This window comes from Apteryx mantelli, chromosome 3 (genome assembly GCF_036417845.1).
Source record: "Apteryx mantelli isolate bAptMan1 chromosome 3, bAptMan1.hap1, whole genome shotgun sequence".
NCBI lineage: Eukaryota > Metazoa > Chordata > Aves > Apterygiformes > Apterygidae > Apteryx > Apteryx mantelli.
The window spans coordinates 77,586,060-77,605,980 of record NC_089980.1 but is presented as its reverse complement, the minus strand read 5'-3'; the positions used below and the strand labels follow the sequence as shown (position 1 = coordinate 77,605,980).

Sequence of the window (19,921 nt, the reverse complement as noted above, 5' to 3'; positions counted from 1 at the left end):
GCATCATATAGGTAAATTCAGCACTACTGACCTCAAGCATTCAAAAACCATGAGTCAAGTTGTCTTGACTTCCTAAATACTGAGGCAACAAGCACAGAGAAAAGATTACTGTAAGCCTTCTAGTTTTTCAGTATTGGAAGTTAGTATTTTCAAGCTTCATGCTGCTATAAGAGACATGAAGTTCTCACTTAAAGAAAAAAAAAAAAGCAACTACATAAATCCAAAACCAGAATTAAAAAAAAAAAAAACAACCCCCCCCCCCACAGATCTATCTGTAGATGTAACTGTTTCTGTGAACATGGAAGAGCAAATGAAGTTAAATGATCAGGAATCATGTTAAAACAATCAAAAAGAAATTATTTTTCCATTATGATACACAATCCAATTGTGGAATCTACTACTGAAACAATAAACAGCTTCAAAAATATTTAGACAAACTCATGGAAGAAAAATTAATCAAGCACTGTGAAAAATGATGGGTCGAATACAATTTAGGGTTCTAGAATCCCTAAACATTAGCTGCTGGAAGGGTGTATCAGAGGAAGCGGCTGATGTCTGTACTTTTATACACAACAGAAAGACGGTGCTCCTTTTCTTCCACTACTGATCACAGTCAGAAACTTAGCATGGTTTATATGAACTAGCTGGAAGGAAAAAAAAAAAAAAAAAAAAAAGGTGGTCATCACATCTATTAGAAATAATTCTGATGATATCAACAATAAAAGTTCTGCATAGAAATGAAGAAACTCTTAAGTTATATGAGCAGAGGCACAGTCCAGCAGACATTTTCTTTCCAGACTGTTGTTGCACATGTGTCTGTATATATGTGTGTGTGTGTGTGTGTGTGTACACACATATAAAAGCAATACTTACTATTTTGCATAAAAGGAACAAAGTCATCTGAAATAACTGACCAAGAGACAATTTTTCAGCACAAGCATAAATGTGTTTCTGATACAACACATTAAACAGACCAACAGTGCATGTATGTCTATGTATGGGTAATGTAGAAGTGAAGGAAGAAGCTCTGTAAACATCATTAGCGGAATGACATGTTAATACTATGACACATTTAAGGTATAGCTACATAATAGGCAGTTGGGTTCTCTCAGTTGTACAGACTGCAGCCTGGCCAAATCTGATGCAAGACAGCCCTAGCTAAAGAGGTGTATAGCATCGTTAATGCAGTGCTGTGCTCCGCTTACCTACAGTTCCTATCAGCCAGGCATTACGAGTTCAAGCGTTGCACTGGTGCACACTGGTGAGCGTCTGGCCTCAAGAGGGCTTGCAGCAGATGAGCCATCTCCAATAAGCAAATGAATGAATGACAGTATTCAAACCAAGTAGGTCAGCAGTGGCAAATCTTTTTGGAGACTAGAACCAAATTTATTTTAAAGTATTGCAATGCACTGTTCTTGGTATCAGCCCAGATCTGTGTGGGTACCAGTGCTAATATATTGTGAATGCCGGCAAAGGCTTAACTCACAAATATCTACCCTTAGCAGGCCCAGGTTTACCTGAACGCTGACGACATCTCCCAGATTCACAGCAAATAGACCAGTAGAAAGTTGTCAAGGCTAGACAGAAGGTCTGCTGTCCTGCTTGTGCACATAAACCTGCCCTAAACAAATTACTTCAAGGCATTCAGACAGTGAGTCTGTTACACAACACTGAAAAACTACGGAACACATTTTTATGGAAAGAATAAATTTACAAATAAATCTGCATCAGGACATCATTCCTGAAGGAAGATAGCTGGACTAACATCTTGAAAACACTGAGAAAGGGATATGTTATTCATGCCATCTGATAAACAAACACCTTGAGAAAATGCAGACAGAACATATATACCAATAAAAAGGTTGGGTTTTCACAGCAGCATCAGGTATTTACAAGTAATGACAGCTGCTGTCTTAGCAAGAAGATAAACATAAGGCTGCCAGGAGCCATGAAACTGCTAGTACTTTGTTATAGAAAAACAGGTATGGGGAAAGGTGTTAAACTGTCCTTGTACGCTATATTGTTGTTTTCACAGAAAAGCACTGCTACAAGATTTACTTTTATTTGGGGAGATTAACAAAAAGACTGCCACTTTTACTTCTATACCTGTTAGTAAAAAATTATTCTATTGAGGTAACATCCAAACCTCATCTCCTTATTCATATGCACAATGCAATTTGGTGACCTTTCAAAATAATAAAAATAAAATCATATGATTGCTACATTCACTTACTCTTCATTTTTGTGTTTAAACAATCTTCTCTGATCTCTCTGTAATACTGTAATACTCAGTAATATTGAAGAGTGTATTTTTAAGACAGTTATTAAGGACTATCTGCACAGGTAAGTTACAGAACAAATGCAACCCAATTAGCCAGCAATAATAATCCATAAAAGCACCCATTAATTCATTCCAAACAAAACCATACCAGTTATTGAAGCTGCAGTTACAGCTGAAGCTGTAAGGTCTTTTCACAAGGGTCTTTGATGGCGTCATTTTTCAGATGGGGGAAACAGAGGCTACAAGTGTAACCACAGTCACAGATCAATAATTTGAACTGTAAATTTAAACTAATCCCACTGACTGGCCAGAATTGTCTTAAGAAGTGCTTATATGATTCTTATCCATAATTAGAGTCCAAGTAACTTTTTCTATTCCCATAATCAAATTTCTAAAACAAACATCTTGTTCAGTCCTTGGCAACTTGCTTATAGCCAACATAAACTCCTCAAGCACATATAATATTAAATTTTCCATTAGTTGTCAAAAATGCAATAAATGAGTATTGTTGGGGGGGGGGGGAATCTAACCTAAACATTTTAACACAGCTTTTATCAATGGGCCAAGTCACAGCTATTTCTAAACAACAGCATTCATCTCCAAAAATAGTACTTAACTAGAGATAACCTAGTGCAGCAATTAACAGATGCAAGGGATGTTCAGATCCATTTTCAGTCTTAATCAGTTAGTTAAAACAGCTATTTCAGAGAAAGACATTTGCCAGCTTCTCATCTGACCTTTAAAGAGAAGCCCTCATAAAATTTGCTCAGGTCTTCAGGACTGTAAATCATCTCAGCTCCACAGACTGTCAGGGCACCTACTTCTTCACAGAGAAGGGGCACTTCCATTTACAGAAAACTTGTCTCCTCTTATGCTTCTTTGCCCCAAGGTGAATTTGCATTTCTCCTTTACAGTCCCTTTCCCTTAACAGGCCATTATGGGCCTTTGAAAGCTAGGTACTGAGAACATTTCCTAAAGCCAGTCTATTCTGGGTTATGCTGATTCACACAACCCATTTAAAACTCTTTATACAGCACAAGGCAAATTACTCATCATTAATTAAAAATAAGCATCTGTTAGAAGTACAGGCTAGAAACCATCACTGCAAGAACATTTTAATGGTTTATTCCAAGGGTTTCAACGCTTTAGGCTCATTTCATAGGTAGCAACGCTGACAGAATGTGGGGGGTTGGGGTTTTATTTTATTTTGTTCTTCTCTAAAAGAAAGTCATAGCAGAACTTTATTTAAAAAAAAATGTTAACTATGTGATTCACTATGCCCTCTTCTCTGCTCCAAGACAGTTTAATCCCTACCTCTTTTTTTAAAAAAATGATATAATACATGTTTCACAGAAAGACTTCCCTTTATCTGAGAATAGTGAAGCCATCAGTCGCGTGGGGCAGGGGGGAAATGATAAGCAAAGCTTCACAACAACAAAACAATTGCCTTGAAAGAAGAGAAACAGGACTCTCCCCCAACACCAGCACTTACTGCCCAGCTTTAAAATAGAAAAGTTAAACTTTGTCTTGTCTCCAGCTTTTAAAGAGATTCATTTTGATACACAGGGAAAACATAAGTGTGCAAAGGGAATCAGCATGCCTACCTTCTTAAGTGCTGTATTTAAAGTGCCTCAAGCACACAATTTGTTAAAGTGCCATGTTCCACTCTTTAATGATTAATTTGTCAGATTGATACTGAAAAAATCACGTGTAAAAAAAAAAGATTTTTAAAAAACTTGACCAGTAAGGACAAACCTGTATCTTACCCTCTACACAAGGCAACAAATGAGGACTGGGGACTCTGCTCTGACCATTGATTCAGTTGAATCCTACTACATTTTAACTCTCGCTGTTTTCTAATTACACCTGCATCCAGAGCTCGGTCTCCAATGTTTAGGCATGGATCAGATCACTTTTTTGACAGAATACAAATTAGTTCTGGCAACGTAAAATATCTGATAAGTCTTAGCAGAGGAAAAACAAATGTTATGTCCTTTTCAAAATGTAAATAGAACTTCATAAGCATATTATGAACTCACTTCTGCTTTAATACTCTTCGATCAATTAGTTCTTCCTCATTTTTTCTTGAAGAAAGATACTTTTTCTGCTCCACAGGACCAAAAGAACTGAACATCTGTTTGTCAGTAATCCTGAAAAAAAGAAGGATTTTCATTTGGAAGTTTTGTGCAGCTTATACAAAAGAGATGTTTTAAGATTCTAAAAATACCAGTAGCAGAAATAGAAAAGGTAATACAAAATAACATATTGAATAGTCATGATTTTACGTGATGCTGATGTATCTTTACTTAATGAATCTCTCAGTTCAATTATCAAACTCAGACAAGATGAAAAGTACAAATAACACTGCCTAGTGATATTTTAATTACTACACAGTTACAAAACCCAAGAAAATAAGTATTTGGCAGTTTCTTGAGGGTGTGGCATAACTGCCATCTTTACTGCCTGGCATCTTATAATGTCCAGAAATAACTAACCATTACAATATACAACAGGGAAAAAAAAAGATTTACAGGGTATTGTAAGGCAGCTTCTATTCAGCCAGAGCTATGAACACTCTTTTTTTTAAAATGGAGGCCAAGCCCATTTTGCACCTTCGAGTCAACTTTGCATTCCTGGCACTGGTACTCACAGCGTGGGCTAGTTTTGGGAACTGACCCACTGAAGAAAAATTCTGCCAAAACAGAAAAGGTTTCAGCTGGATTCACATGCAGCAGGAGAAGGGTTAGGAACATGCAGCTGAAGGCAAGAACTTTGGCAGCAGTCATCTTGCACTGCTGTGGGACCACACAACCAGCTAGGGATGCTACTAACAGTAAACCTTAGTGTGGGGAATTTGCTCATTCAAAGATCACAATTCAGCCTAACAACAGTAAGGAACAGTAAAAATGTGAACTCACTTAACCAAAAATTCATAGATTCACAATATATGTTATGTCACATACTCCGGTCCTCTGTCACAAGCAACTTACCAAAAAAAAAAAAAAAAAAAAAAAAATTACATTGCTTCAAAACAACATGTCATACTTATTCCTCTAGTCACAAGACCCTGAATTAGGTCAAAAGAAATTATTCCTAAAGGATTTTGTTCAAGATAAAGAGGTACTGTACAGACAAAACCACTTTCAGAGGACATCATTAAGACAAGCACTCCAGAGTTAGAAAATGACAATTACAGCTGTTGGCATATTTGGATATAGCCTTTAGCTTCCTAATGAAATACTATTTTTACCGTGGGAGCTTTGCCTCATTCTATGGAGAAACCAGCTATTCAATATCTTGATTTTTTCTCATCCTAAAGTATGTGACCATATGGATTTCTTAAACATGCTTAAGAGTTTTATTATGTGGTTTTTAACTCTGCCACAGAAAATGTTTCACAAACAGCAGCTTATTTACCTAAATTCCCTGTAAATAGAGGAATATTAGTACCTACTTTTTAGGCAGAAAGACTAGCAAAGGAAAGATTTTAAGGTAAATTATATTGATTAACATTTGAAATTTCCAGCATTTGATATTTTTGGAATCTGCAGAAACTCCCAGAAAAGCTGTGCCCTCAACACACAACTGCAATTGAACGCTCTTTATGAGACAATAAGGCCTGCCTTGTAGGATATGAGCGGTGCATGGTGAGCAATCATATCTGAGAAGCAGTCTAGCCAGACATCCCTGACAAAGCCAAGGACGAAATCCAAACACTCAAAGCAGCATTCAAACTGCCTTAACTATAAGAACATGTTTTCTTGTTCTGAAATCCCTTGCTGCAACCACTATGCACCTGCTGTACTTCAGATGAAGTAGGGGGCCAGAAACAGTAGTGTCCTTTACAGAAGAGTCCTGCTCTACCTCCAAAGAACAAGCTTCTTATAAATCAAGTGAGGAAGGACCCCTGTGCAAAGAACCAGGACTGGTTGTGATTGCATAATTAAAGTCTGTGATAAAACATACATTCAGTGACATCATCTTCTTCCTGGCCTCTCCTTCCTCCATCAGTGCAAGATCATTTTCTGAGTGGGTTTCATAAACACTTCTGAGACTCAAAGACAACAGGATGTGTCTATTTAAGTATTTTAGTTCTTCTCATTTGTGCACATTGGAAGGGAATAACCCAATCACCACCATTTACAATTCTTTGGCTGGCACTGTGGAGTCATCTCAGAGCAAACAAACTGGACTCCTTTTGGATGAAAGTAAATGCTATAGTAAATGCTCTACAGATCTACAGATCTACTTCTGTTGGGCTGTTACTACATACTAACACAGGCTTAATGTTATATTCTCTTCCTTCAAAATTGGGAGGGAAATGTGCCCTCATATAAAAATGGCATTTTGCACCCATTGCAGGCTATCTCTAGGTTTCTTGGGCCTAGAAGAGAACTTGGTGAGAACAGAGGTCCTGGGCTCTCACTAAGATGTCCAAAACAAAATCCAGCATAGTTTATAATAGATCAGAATGGAAAAAGTAAGAAAAAAACCCTGCTCAACCAAGAGCTGGAGCATGCTCAATAAAGACAGTCTCTGTGGAATTTGTTTTCTAAAAAATCTATCTAGTCCCTGGTTGAGCAGCCGACACTGCGGTTATTAAATGCTTACACCTTGATTAAATTCAGAAAGTTTCCTTTGGGAGATTAAATTTAAATACATCGGTGCCACAAACACCATCTCTAGCTAAATCATGATTTTACTCCAAGGTTTGTGATGTTACAGCATTTAAAAGTAAATACCTCAAAACCTTAATACAGTAAATGCAGAACATTTCAGTCATAGTGATGAAAAGTCTGATGATGCTTCATACAAACTAAAACTAGGTCCTAGAATTGGAAGTGTAGTTTAAGTTAACAGTACTGTTCAGAAATGTTGATGCTGTATTCAAAACCACAAGGTAATAACCATATTTTGCATTTAAAATGTTGTTAGAGATCATTCTTCATGATTTAGAGATCAAGTGTAAAAACAGTTACTAGCTCTACTGTTTTAAGTTGTAAACACCAGTTTTAAAATGCTAAGAAAAGAATACAGCTATACTCAGACTGATATTTTCTGTACCAGGTACAGACTCACCCACTGATTGCTGCTGGGAATTTTGGAGAAGCTGTTTCACAATAGCAGGTAAGGGATTCTAGCCCATTTTTTTGTTGTTGGTATTTATTAATCAGATCCATTAGCACTGCCTGGTGCCCAATCTTCTTTACCAGCTGCTGCACCATACGATCATTAAGAGCCAGAAGAGCTGCTCCACTTACTTCTTCTTCTGAAGATTGAAGGGGATAAGATTATAACTACAGTAAGATAACTTTATAGCTATAGCTATATGATGATGAAGGGCAGGTCAAAGGTAAAAAGATGCTTTCTACTGCTGATGTTCTTCTTCAACTGTTAAAAAAGATCATTTCTTTTAGCTACTGTCCTTTCTAAACCAGTGTCAGAAGTTTCAGTCACTGGCCAGATACCTTCCAGTAACAAAATGACAGGTATGAAACACACAGAAGCACTGAAGTGACAATTTTAATGCTTTAAATCAGACTTTGCTCAGACCACAGCATACTGCTGTTTTGTTAATGAAGGAAAGCAAGCTTTTTAAGAGAATGCATAGCATACCATGTTCACATAACAGTTTCTCATGTACTTTTTTGTAGAGTGTTTATATATTCAGACAGAAAACATTTACATACTACAGTTGCATTATTTCAAAAGATGTATACAATATAAAATAGGCCCAGTCACAGCCTGTTAAACTGCCAGTTCTGTTTCTAGAAAGTGTACCTATTAACATACCGGCTTAATCTTCCCCTCAGCATTTCTCATAGACTTCGTAATAAATCTGCACACTTATTTTGATTTATCAGGTCTGTCAGTTCTCTCCCTAAGAAATTCCTATTTAAGTTGGAAATTTGTCTATATATACATACCCCAAAACAATGTAGGTGATGCCAATTAGAATCATAGAAAGAAATGTTTTTAAAAATATACATGAACAACAAAAATGCTTACCACGAAACTTAGGAACTAATTCTCCTAAATTTCTCTGTCTCAACCAGTTGCAGACTTGATCAACCGACCAACTTTCCATCTTCAGGCGTTGCAAAGATAAATTTCACTGTGAAATGAAGACAGAGGGTTATTTTTATGCTGAGCTCTAAACTGAACTTGAACATCTTGTAGAAAAAAAATACTCTTGCAAACAGTGTTATACTTACATGCTCTGAATAAAATTAATGAGAAATAATCAAACTAATGTCTTTTGCAAGTAGCAGTTTTCTTAGACCCCTCTTTCTTCACCTCCTCTCCTTTCCCTGCTTTCCCTCTGTTCTAAGAGACAGCCTCATTCTTTATAAAACACGACCTGCTCCAGTACCATTAACACCCAGGTTTCCACACAGAGAAGAAAAAGGTGTGAAATTCACCACCACCACCCTCCTCAGGAAATGGTTGACATTTTACAGAAAGAAAAAAAGAAAAAGATCAGAGTCTGTCACATATATGTTTATAGTAAATCAAGCACATTAACCCTCTCTGCACCACCAAGCAGCTAGTCAAGCAAATGCTTAACACTCAATTACAAACAATTAGGGGCAACAAAAGCTTCTGGAAAAGGGAGGGGAGGGAACAACCTACGCTAGTCACATCCTTCAGGCTCAAATCATCCCTGGAAAGATATGCCAGACCCCATGGAAGGACATGAGTGGATGGAGATGGTCCCCACCGGACGTCTCAGCTCCGGGTGCTGGTGCTGAAGGAACTCAGCACCTCATGTGATGTAGCTCAGACAGAGGCCCCCGGTCAATCTGCCAAATCCCTTCAGCTCCAGGTGTCACAGACTCCTTCCCTGAAGGACTTAAATCGAACTGTGAGGAGAGTAAATCACATACCACTCAATGCCTGCTTAAATCCATTTCACCATATTCATCTCCTCCCCACCTCATGCTGCTTCAAATTTAGTAGACAGTACAGGCAATACAGAAAGCAGGGCATTTCACTTTCCTGCAGGCCCTAAATAGCTACAAGTCTGATACCGAGATAAAAATTCACCCTTACTGTTAACAGAATCCTAACCTTTTTTCAGGCTGGGAAGTAACCAAAAAATCCCAACAAGCAAAATCAGCAACAACTTCATAAAGAGAGGATTGCTTGTAAACAGAAAGGTCCTCCTACTCTACCAACTCCTTTACAGCAGAAAACTCTTCCCACGAGTGATTTTCATATTAATGTGATTCAGCTCTAGTATATAAATGAGCTAAAGGAGCATCAAGTACTCCTGTGCTGGCAATCCACAGCAAACATGAGAGAAAATGATTCAAGCAAGTTTCTCAGATGAGAGCATGACTGTCTGGCGTTGTTGGCCAAGCATTTCCTTGTTCAAGATACATCCACACACATACCCCGAGCCAGCAGTGAACTCCAAGTGAGCGTGTGAATTCACCCACTCAACGCTCATCAGGAGCTGATCCACTGCAATACAAAAAAAAAGTGCACCATCCGCATACAAAACTATTTCTGTTTTTCACCCTTCAATAACACAGACCACCAAAATAGATGCACTTCAGATTGTGCTCTTGTGCCAATACACTTCAGCAACTTAAAAGGGTTAAAGGAAGAGGCATGTCTTTCTGAATTACATGAGTGGATTTAATTTGATATGACAACAGTAGCCATACAACTCCTCCTCCAGGCTAAGCAGCAATAACGGGGTGTGAAAAGTCATTATTTGCTGACAACTCTGGTGTAAATTAAAAATCACACCTTCCCGTCACACTTCTTACTTCCTTGCGAAGAGTAGGACAAAAAGATGCTCAAAAAACTTGAAAGATAAAACAGGATGCAAAGCAAAAAGATACTTGCCTTATCAACCAAGCAGTGTACAAGTAAAGAAAGATACATTAAAACGGCGGAAAGGTCACTGCTTCATCCTATAAGAAGACTTGAATCCTAGACTAGGTCATGCTAAAGCAGTCGTGTAGATATCAACATTTTAAATGCTGTCAAGCAAACTATAGTCACACAAAACAATATGGATATGCATATCACCACTGTGTCACTAACTCTGCAGCAAAACGTCCATTTGCACATAGAAATGCAGGCAGTACACTTCAGAGGGAGGGAAGCGATGGCAGTTTGGAGTGGAGGCTGCTGCAGAAAAACAGATGATATATATTAAGGTCACTACACACAAATACTTCAAAGCACTTCTCAGAAGTTATTTCACTTACTTGCAAATACTCTGGGCAAAGGAGCTGGGGAGAGAGCCCACCAGTCTTGTACCAGCATTACTGAGACAACTAGAAAGACTGAGCATGGATACCGATGTTGGTATTTATTATTAATCCTATTTATTATAGTAGTATCAAAAAATTACCCAGTGTGGTCACTGTGTTTGGCATGGTGTAAGCACAAGAATATTTATATTCTTCAATCAACTCTTAAAAGGCAGAACAAAATAAACAGTAAAGGCAACATTTTAAAAACAGGCAGTATTTTAGCAATTTACAGCATGACTTCAAGTCAAATTCAGAATAGTTCTAAGTGTGAGCAATCGCTGCCTGCTAATAAATACAGCAAATCACTAGGACCCATTTCTTCAAACACCTATTATTAGGACTATTATTAGGACTTCACCAATATTTCATCAATGTGCCTAGGATGAGTCAGGACAACTCTTGTTTTTAGTGTAAAATCCTTCAACGCTGAAGGATTAAAAGCTTGTTTTTTTAATCAGATCAAGCTAAAGACCCATCTACGCTACAGATTTCTGCTGATGTAGTTGGTTAAACAGTATATGGAGATGAGATTCTTGACCAGCATAGTTCCATAGTGCGGGTGCACTAATTTCCCATACAGCTTGTTTTAGTAGAAGATATAATGAGCTGTCATCAATATGAAGTGACACTTCTTCTAAATGAAGGATGCTATACGTCAAAACACTTTATACAGGGAAAGTGAGTTATTATATCTACTTCACACACTCACTTGTGAGAAAGGGCCTATGGCATCAAAGCATACAGATAGATCGGCCTCTGCGCTGTCACTGAGGTCAGAATTAAGGTTTACTGCAGTCTAGTACCAAGGTGAGGAATGTGATGTGTGCACATCCATATGTTACAGCTACATGGCACGTTTTGTACGGGGCCAGGTCTCAAAGTTGCAAGGGTGATAAGTAGGAATTAGGACATACTACAGATATAACCAAAGTATCCTCTATATAAGCTTTTAATGCTATCATAACTTGTCTTTATCTTTGTAGGCATCACAGAGACTTTAGCATTTTCTTTCCACTTACTACCTATCTTTTAAAAAATTTAAAATATACTCAAACTACTTTATAGAAGGTAGAACTCTGCCATCCTGAATATAGTGCTGAGTTACCATGAAAAGGACATCAGTTATCCACCAATCTTTTCAATAATGCATAGGGAAATAATCAAAGAGAAATCCACCCTCCCCCTCACCCCACCCCCCACACACAGAAAAGAAAACGCCAACAACTGCTGACATTTTTCAGGCCCGCACTAGCACAAAGCATTCCTCTGAATGCTCACAAACACTGTCGAATGAAGCAACATGAGGGAAGGGAAAGAAAATTCCAATATCAATGCAGGAGTAAATCTCAAAGTTTATGTTTCAGTTCTCATTTCCATGCTACTTGTAGAGTAAGACCGAGGCAGCTGCAAGATCAGGAGAAATGTATAACCACACAAAGCAACAGTAAGGCTACATAGAAAGATCAGAGAAGAAAACATGCACACACAATAGTCAGAAGTAGATAAAGGGGAACAAGTCCCACATTAAAAGAAGTTGTTTCAAGAAGAACAAACCAGACTGCCCTTTTAAATCTTGATCAAAGTTAGGGAGAATATCAATGCTACTGAACATGTCAGTCTATTGAGCTTATCAAGCAGACAAATTCCATTGCTGCAGGATTAACTCTGAAGGTTATTACATAAAAATCGACTCTTTCCCTAAAACATTTGCTTCTGATTATACATGGAGTTTCTAGTATCTGTGCTTTTACCATATGAGCTTCTTTAAAAACATTTTAATGTGTACAATTTAAAGTGCTACTGGAAAGAAAGCTGTCCCACTTCAGAGACAAGATTTCACCCAAATGCCAATTTCTGTTACAACTCTACAGACTTTTTGGTAATTTGAAAGCAAGAAAAGAAACTTAGTTTGACTCTGTTTTGAAGCAATGAAATACTCACGCAGACCAGATTCTGTCCTTGCTGTCATTGGTAACAGTAAACAAGCCATGCAATAACACAATAATACTAATAACAGTGAGTTATAAAAGAAAGTTCTCTTATTTTCTAAGAACACAACTTCTGGAAATTAAGCCACTGTGAAATCAAACACTTTTATATTTAACTTGAATAAAACTGCACCAAATTAAAAACACAAGGTTACTGGATATAGAGAAGGGGAAAAAAAAAATCAAAGATTAAAAATTCATGAACCATAAAAATAAAATCTCATATATACCACAGAGAAAGCAATCAGGCTGAAGGTCTTCAGTACAACACCGGGACTGCTTCAGAAAGCTAAGGAAGCAAGTAATTTCTTCTTGTGAGATCACAGTGACTTTTCTTTCTCCCCAAACAGAAGTAGGAACCTCTCACCAGGACCAGCACTACTTCTGATCATTTCCCTATTTATTGGCTTAGCAAACGACTCCAGCTCCTGTCACTGTGCAGTGCAGACACCTCTGAGACTTAGAAGCCTTCCAGGGTGCTTCCACAGCAGCCCAGAACAGCTGTCGTAGTCTCCCTTTGCACCTGGCCATGTGGCTGTGCAATCAGCAGTTCAGGGAGCTGAATAAGCTGAAAACATAATTTTTGGTATGGGTGTTTTTTGACAGACCAGCCTCTTTTAACCACCTCCCGGGGCAGTTGGGTAAAAATAGATAGTGGAACCATATCCCAAGACCAATCTAGCAGGTGTACAGATAAAGAACACATTATAACAATGAAGATCTCTATCTTAATGGAGCATTTGTTTGTAAAGCTAGGCCAGAAACCCAAACTGTGAGAAGCAATTATTCCGTCTCCAAAAAAATGGCAAGTGCACCCATCTCCCTTCCAAATCATTTTGCGTGAATTCTACTGGCTCTGCTTCCTGCAAGGTTACTCTCATTCCCATTAAAGCCCATTCAAGCTTTCCTGGTGAATAAAACTGAAAAATAAAGCCTGACGCATACCGTATTGAGCCCAAATTTTCGCATGCTGATAAGATACAGAATACTCATAACAATCAAACCAATTACTTAGAAGAAGGATTGATGCGAAATTCTGAATTGCTCCATTACTGATTTAAAATCATAAACCAGTTCAGAAAGCCGAACCAGCAGACAATTACAGCGACCTTACAAAAACAGTTAAGGTTAGCTTAAAATAACTACTTACCAAGTCTATTCTGATGAGAAAGGGTTGGGGGCAATTTATGACTAGTTCAGTTAGCAGATCCTCAAAGGTGCTAATACTTGTCAAAGCTGCTCTCTGTTGCTCCTAAAGCAAAGGCTGGAGACAGAAATCTTTTTAGCCGCTGCAGTAACATCCAGAAAATGCTGCATATTCTCAAGTAAGCTTTTGTAGCTGATATATGACCTAAGTTCGGGCTACCATGTGGAACCACATGATACACTGTATTTACATGGTCTCCAAGCAAATAACTGATCTACACAGCACTTAAGGATTTGGTAAAAATATGCAGAAGAGATATTCTAGATATAGCACCTGAATTTTGTTCACTTGCTTTAATTGTTCTTATTCTGTATTACACTCTGCACTCATCACAGTAAGGTTTCCCACCCATGTTTAAACAGTTAAGCCAGAGACCGAACAAGAAAGAAACACAACGTGCCAAATACGGTTCATATACACTTTAAAGTGGAGAAAAAATCTAGGAGGATTTGTCCCTCAGAACTCCTTACTTATGCTATCCTTCTGTCACCCTTTTGGTAACACTTCCAGATTCACGGAGATTGCACCAAACAGTTGAGCATCTATTGTAAGCAAGGAGTCTTATATCATGCAAGAATTTACCAATCAGCAATCCAATCCTGCCCAAAGTCAGGATTTGAGCCTTCACTCGGAGTCTCCACTAACCTCTCTGAAACATACCATCATCAGGCACGGCCCCAATCAGTCTTAAAAAGAACCATTAGCTAGATTCAGAAAAGCTTACCAGGCAGCAAAGACAGAAGACCAACCCCAACAATCTTCTGAATTCACCTGGCATTTGACCATGTGAATGACTTGGCAGGACAGAGAAGGGAAGACAGAGGAGAAGACTAAACTGAACAGGAGCCGTTGGTAAAGGCAGGCAACTGTAAACACGATCAGCATGGCCAGTCAGTAAGAACCCATCTACAGGGGCCTTTTTAGGTGATCACTGCATAACTGGGAAATATAAAGACTGCTACAGATTTGAAATAACAGGTTTGTTAATTCCTACTTCAGACTATATCACAATTTGAATAAAGTTTTCAATTATAAAGCTAGCGTAATGTGATTATCAAATCTCTGCAGAGGACTACGCCTCCACATGTTTTTGAACAAAGACAAAAGAATCTTCTGACAGAGGCTACCCCAAAACGTTCTCAGCTCAAAGCCCTCTACAGAAAGCAATTAGTGCCACAATGGAGTATTCCCGGGTACTGCCCTTCCACAGTGCCAACACAACTCTTTGTGTGGTTGTGCTGTGAAGGGCATCAGAGAACCGTCTGGGTTACCAAAATATATACTATTTTATATACAAACACACTTTTTTTTATTCCTCCTCTTCCTCTGTTTTTTTAAAACTGAAACGAGTGCCCTCTTTGGCAGAGAGCTCTACTACATTAGTAACGCTAGTAAATCCTACAGCGCGGAAACAAGTACCTAGAGGCAGGAACTTCCCAACCTTGATCTTCTCAGGTTTTCTACAGTGGGACTAAGATCATGCAAAATGTCCCAGGTAGGTCTACAACACTATATCACACTTCTGAACTCCCACCAAAATTCAGGCAATGCTCTACATCGCTCACCTCTCCCATCATTAATGTCCTGGTCCAACCTGCCTCAAGCGCTACCTTACAGATGTGCGCAGGTTTTTGCATGGACTTTGCAACTTAAGCCAGCGTGACTATAGCACTGGAGAATCTACTCCTGAATTTCTTGATGGGCATTCCCAAGTGAATCCGGAGGCAGTCCAGATTTTTAATTTGTAGAACTAAATTAAATCCGGGTAGCAATTAACCAGCTATCACCGACTGTCAATCTTTCTTGCAGTGTAAGGAAAGCAAATCTAATCAACTCATCACATCAATTTGTAGTACGCCAACAGAGACCTTTTCCCTTCTTAAAGCAGCGACATTTTACTTCCGTCGGCGCCTCCGGCTCGTTTTGGCATCACTGTAACTACATACCTTCAGTTGTGCCACAGGCGTGCTGACCGGTATAAAACACGCTTAATTTGGCCCGACTTCTTCCTCCAGCTCTATAAAATGGTTACAAACGGTTTGGGAAGGCAGACACGAGCATTACTGACTCCTCACCACGGAGGCGGCAGCCCCCGGCCCAGCCCAGCGCGCAGCTCATGGCCGCTCCGGCGGGTGAGGCCGGCGACGGAGCCTGAGGCGCCGGGGGGGGCGGGGCTGCAGGCGCCTCCAGCAGGTCGGGGGCGGGGCGGGGCGGGGCGGGGCGGCCCGGCCCGGCCGCCCAGCAGCGCTTCCCCCTCCCCGCCTGCAGGGGGCAGCGAGGCGGCGGCCGCCCCAGGCCCGTGGGGGCGTTTGCCGCCGCCGCCGAGGCCCCTTCCCGTGCTGCCCCGCGGAGGGGGAGGGGCGGGCTTTGTGCCATTGGTCGGCTGGTGTTTTGGAGGTCTAAACCTTCAACGGTAGGCGGTAGCTGCTCGGCCCGTGGCCCTTTGTGTGCGCTCATAAATTGAAGTTTGCTATCGTGGTACTTAAGTGTTTACTCCTGCTCTCCCCCCTCCCCCCGGGAACAGCCAAAAGACACTGCTCTATGTTTAGTTTGTGGTCTTAAGAGCCACTGCAAGCTACCTTCTTTCCCTCTTCTACCGACCTCAGGAATTACAGAGTGGAAGAAGGGAATCCCGCTCCTAACCAGCACACCTCGCTTCCCGCCGTTGCTGGATTACTGTTTTGGTGTAACGGAGTGTTACATTATATTGATTAGAATAGGTTATACTTGGTAGACTAGATGAAGGTATAATCGCAGGTGTTGGGTACAGTACGGTCTGATGAACTAGGTACAGTACAGTCTGATGAACTAGGTAAATGATAAGCAAATCTTGGCAACAGTAACTGAAGAAACTATAAATGGGAAACAATCATGTAGCTTAGCAATTCTGTTGATTATGTTACGTAACCGAACACTATAAATGTTAACCAAGTTAACCGGGGATTTGGGATTCTCAGCTTTGGACATGAGTCCCTGAGACCCCGGGCCCTGAATAAAGCACCGCATATAACTGCTTTCGTAGTTATGTGTTTCTTTACGGGCAACAGGAGGAGTGCTGAATTACATGGTTACTAACCGCTGACAGCACTCCTCTTCCGGTTTATCCGTCGCAAGTGTACGGAGACTATGAGGAATAATTAAATTTTAATGCGTTTCGTGATGCACGTTTTGTGTTTTGTACTAGGCATAATAACTGATCCAGTCAGTCACAGACTATTATGTTAGAGAGTTGTGTTGGCATGTTAAGCCAGGTGAGCCATGTAGGATTAATCCGCATGGTAGAAATAAAATTGGCTGTCTCCTAAGCCTATTTTATACACTGGAAGCAGCAGTTTAACTGATTTGGCTTACATTGTCACAAACTCTGTGTGTGCAGGCTTTTATTAAGGAAGAAGTAAGTAATGCATTATTAATCCAAAATCCCACAGCGTAATTGCATTTATTTAACTCATTGAGGTTTAGGGCACACACAGGCAGTTTATCCGGATGTAGCCATTACAGTTAACAACATTATCACATCAAACCGTTCATTACTGCCCACTGCCTGTGTGTTACCACCTTCACATCTCATCCAGTTTAAAAAGTCATGTTAAACACCCCATACCCGGTACAATAAGTTTAGTCTAAACCACTGTTACCAAAAGGCCCAGACAAGAAAGAGTCTCAAAGGGGGGGGGGGGGGGGGGAATGGGGGAACTGTTACCAGCTCGGACAAGAAGGAGTCTCAACAGGAGCCTCAGACAAACATACCCAAGGACACCAGTACAGCTGGGACTGATACATCCTGAGAAAGTACAGATAAACCAGCAGAAGCCAGTTGGAGCCAAGATTAGGACCAAGACAGCTTTTCTCAAACAAGGAAGCAGGCCAAGTTGAGACCATGTATGGAAAACTAGAGCAAAGTTCATGGCAAGATGCTGAGTGACACCTCTTCTGACACCACTAGAGACCACCAGAGACCCCCACAGAAGACCCCCAGAGACTCAGACCGCATGCGTAATGATTATGTAAATGTAGTAATTAGTTCTAGGAAATAGAATGAATATGTATAATCATTCCTGGAAATTTAATGCATATGCATATGATAGAGCAATATAAACTTTAGGTGATGCGACACATGGTGTGCACGTTGGGTGGAGCTATCCCCCGTGTACCCAGCGCCCTAATAAAGAGAATGCCTGCTTCTTAATGCTACATTGGTGTTAAGGAGTTTTTCTCCCAATTTTGGTGACACCACCAGTGGAAAGATAATCAATAAGCTCTGTCTGCGGATGGAAATAGGGGGCTGGGAAGTTTCAACATCTGCAAGCTCCTGCTGCTGTTTTTGTTGTGATAGTGTAACCATGACATAGGTAAATGGGTTCACACAGCCATTTCAGAGGACTGCTTCACCCTGCTTTTTGTCCCTTTTTCAGCTACGGCTAATTTATGGTGCTTCAAAAAAAACCCCAACTCATAAGGACCTACATATATATAAAATAATTTGTTCTAGGGACCATGGTATAACTTTCCAAATCTAAGAATATACTGACATTATATCCTTAGATTGGCTATCTATCAGTTAGTTATCCTACATTCCAGTTGATTGCCGTAATCTGTATTTTTCTGCATCACTGAATTATTTATGTAAAGTGGAGCTCCTCAGACTGAGAGACTCACTTCAGATTGCCACAGCGCCTCTTGTTTAGCACATAGGATACAGGAAAGCTGCACATAAATCCTTGCTTCAAATCAGGCTGAACAGGGATTTGGGAATATGCTTTATGACTGTAGGATTACAGAATGGACCGGGATAGTGGTAGGGGGTGTGGGTGTGGGTGTGATTGTGTCTGTCTTAAAAGCCTTTTTCCAGAAGAGTTTCCAGGCATGAGAATCTCAGGAGAAAGTAAACGCCTCTCTCCAGGGCAAAGATTGGTAGAAATAGTGTGCAGAAAACGACCACGTAGTGTTAAGTTTTTCAAAATAGCTAAAAAATCAGTTTCATGATTCAGTTACAGGCGGTTATGGTGTATGTGAGAAAATGTAAGGGTTCACTGACTGAGCTTTGTTTCACTCATTCTGTGCCTCCTAAACCTATGCATTTTATAAATAGATCTTTCTTTTCTGACTGTGGTCTTGTCTGAATTGCAGACTGAAGCAATACAGCACCAAGAAGGGTGTGAAATTCTTCTGAATGTGTCTTAAGTGGAGTGTTAATGTCAAAACATCATTTCACTATTAAAATGCTAATAAATTTAAGTAAATGCATACCCCAAACAGCAACACCCACTCCAAGTCATTTGTATTTAGTTATACTCACTGGCCAAACACAAAAAAAACAGGCTTTTTGTCTTGAAAATACAAAATACAAAGTATTGCAACTTTAGCTGATACACTGGCATATCAGTATTGAGATGGGTAAATTTCACATTGCCACAGTTTAAAAAAAATGGTAGATGTTCCTTTATTTCATTTCTTCATATCTGTATAATTCACTACAAAGCAGACCCTATTTTTTTAAACGGTAGTGTTAATTATTATTATGGAGAAAAAACTTTTTCCAAAGTTTTACGAGATTTAACTGGCTGCTTTGTTGTGATCCCTAAACTGGCTGTGCTTGCATGGTTCAGCAATCAAGGATAAGCAATATATCAAAATCTCCCCTTCCCCCCCACCCCTCCCAAAATATCTGCAACATTGGCTGGCTCTACCAAAACCAAGAATTTAAAAAATCAGAATAATAACAACCTGCTCCCAGGCACTTTTCTATCCGGCATACAGCACTGAAGTGCTTCTGTGACATAAGGTCAGTGTTGCCATATTCTGAATTTAATCTTTCTCTGACAGAAAGCATAAATATACATTCTATAAATTCCTTCCATAAGTGTACAACAGCATTGTTGTATTGATATTCTCAGCCATTGTTTTCACATTTGCATTATCCTTGGGATCGTACCAAAACGGAGTCACACACAGCCAGTGCATTTAGTTGCCAGAAAAATATATTAATAAACTTTTATGGATGCAGTAGTATAAAAATAGGCATGCAGGCTTAAACAGGTATTTATGGACACCATGAAATCATAGCGTTTGTGATCAGAATGCAACAAAACCTATTACAATGACTTTGTTTTTCTATTTGAATGAAAGAGTAGAGCAAACATTTCCCTGAACATCCAAAATACAATGAAAA

General features: G+C 39.6%; 1 protein-coding gene across 6 annotated transcripts in view; it reads right to left on the bottom strand.

The window, feature by feature from the left end:
• Window positions 1–15,874, bottom strand: part of SAMD3 (sterile alpha motif domain containing 3) — a 51,457-nt gene extending 35,583 nt beyond the window's left edge. For 3 of the 6 annotated variants that reach the window (XM_013959052.2, XM_013959053.2, XM_067293740.1), the window contains exons 1-4: window positions 8,915–9,132; window positions 8,291–8,396; window positions 7,361–7,550; window positions 4,321–4,431 (exon numbers count right to left, since the gene is read on the bottom strand). In XM_013959052.2, coding sequence (XP_013814506.2) covers window positions 4,321–4,431; window positions 7,361–7,550; window positions 8,291–8,369 — 380 coding nt within the window. In that variant the 5' untranslated portion in view covers window positions 8,370–8,396; window positions 8,915–9,132. Of the gene's footprint in view, window positions 1–4,320; window positions 4,432–7,360; window positions 7,551–8,290; window positions 8,397–8,914; window positions 9,133–13,692; window positions 13,807–15,695 lie in introns of those variants that run through there. The other 3 variants (XM_067293737.1, XM_067293738.1, XM_067293739.1) reach the window with 3 other exon arrangements.
• Between the last annotated feature and the right edge of the window lie 4,047 nt (window positions 15,875–19,921).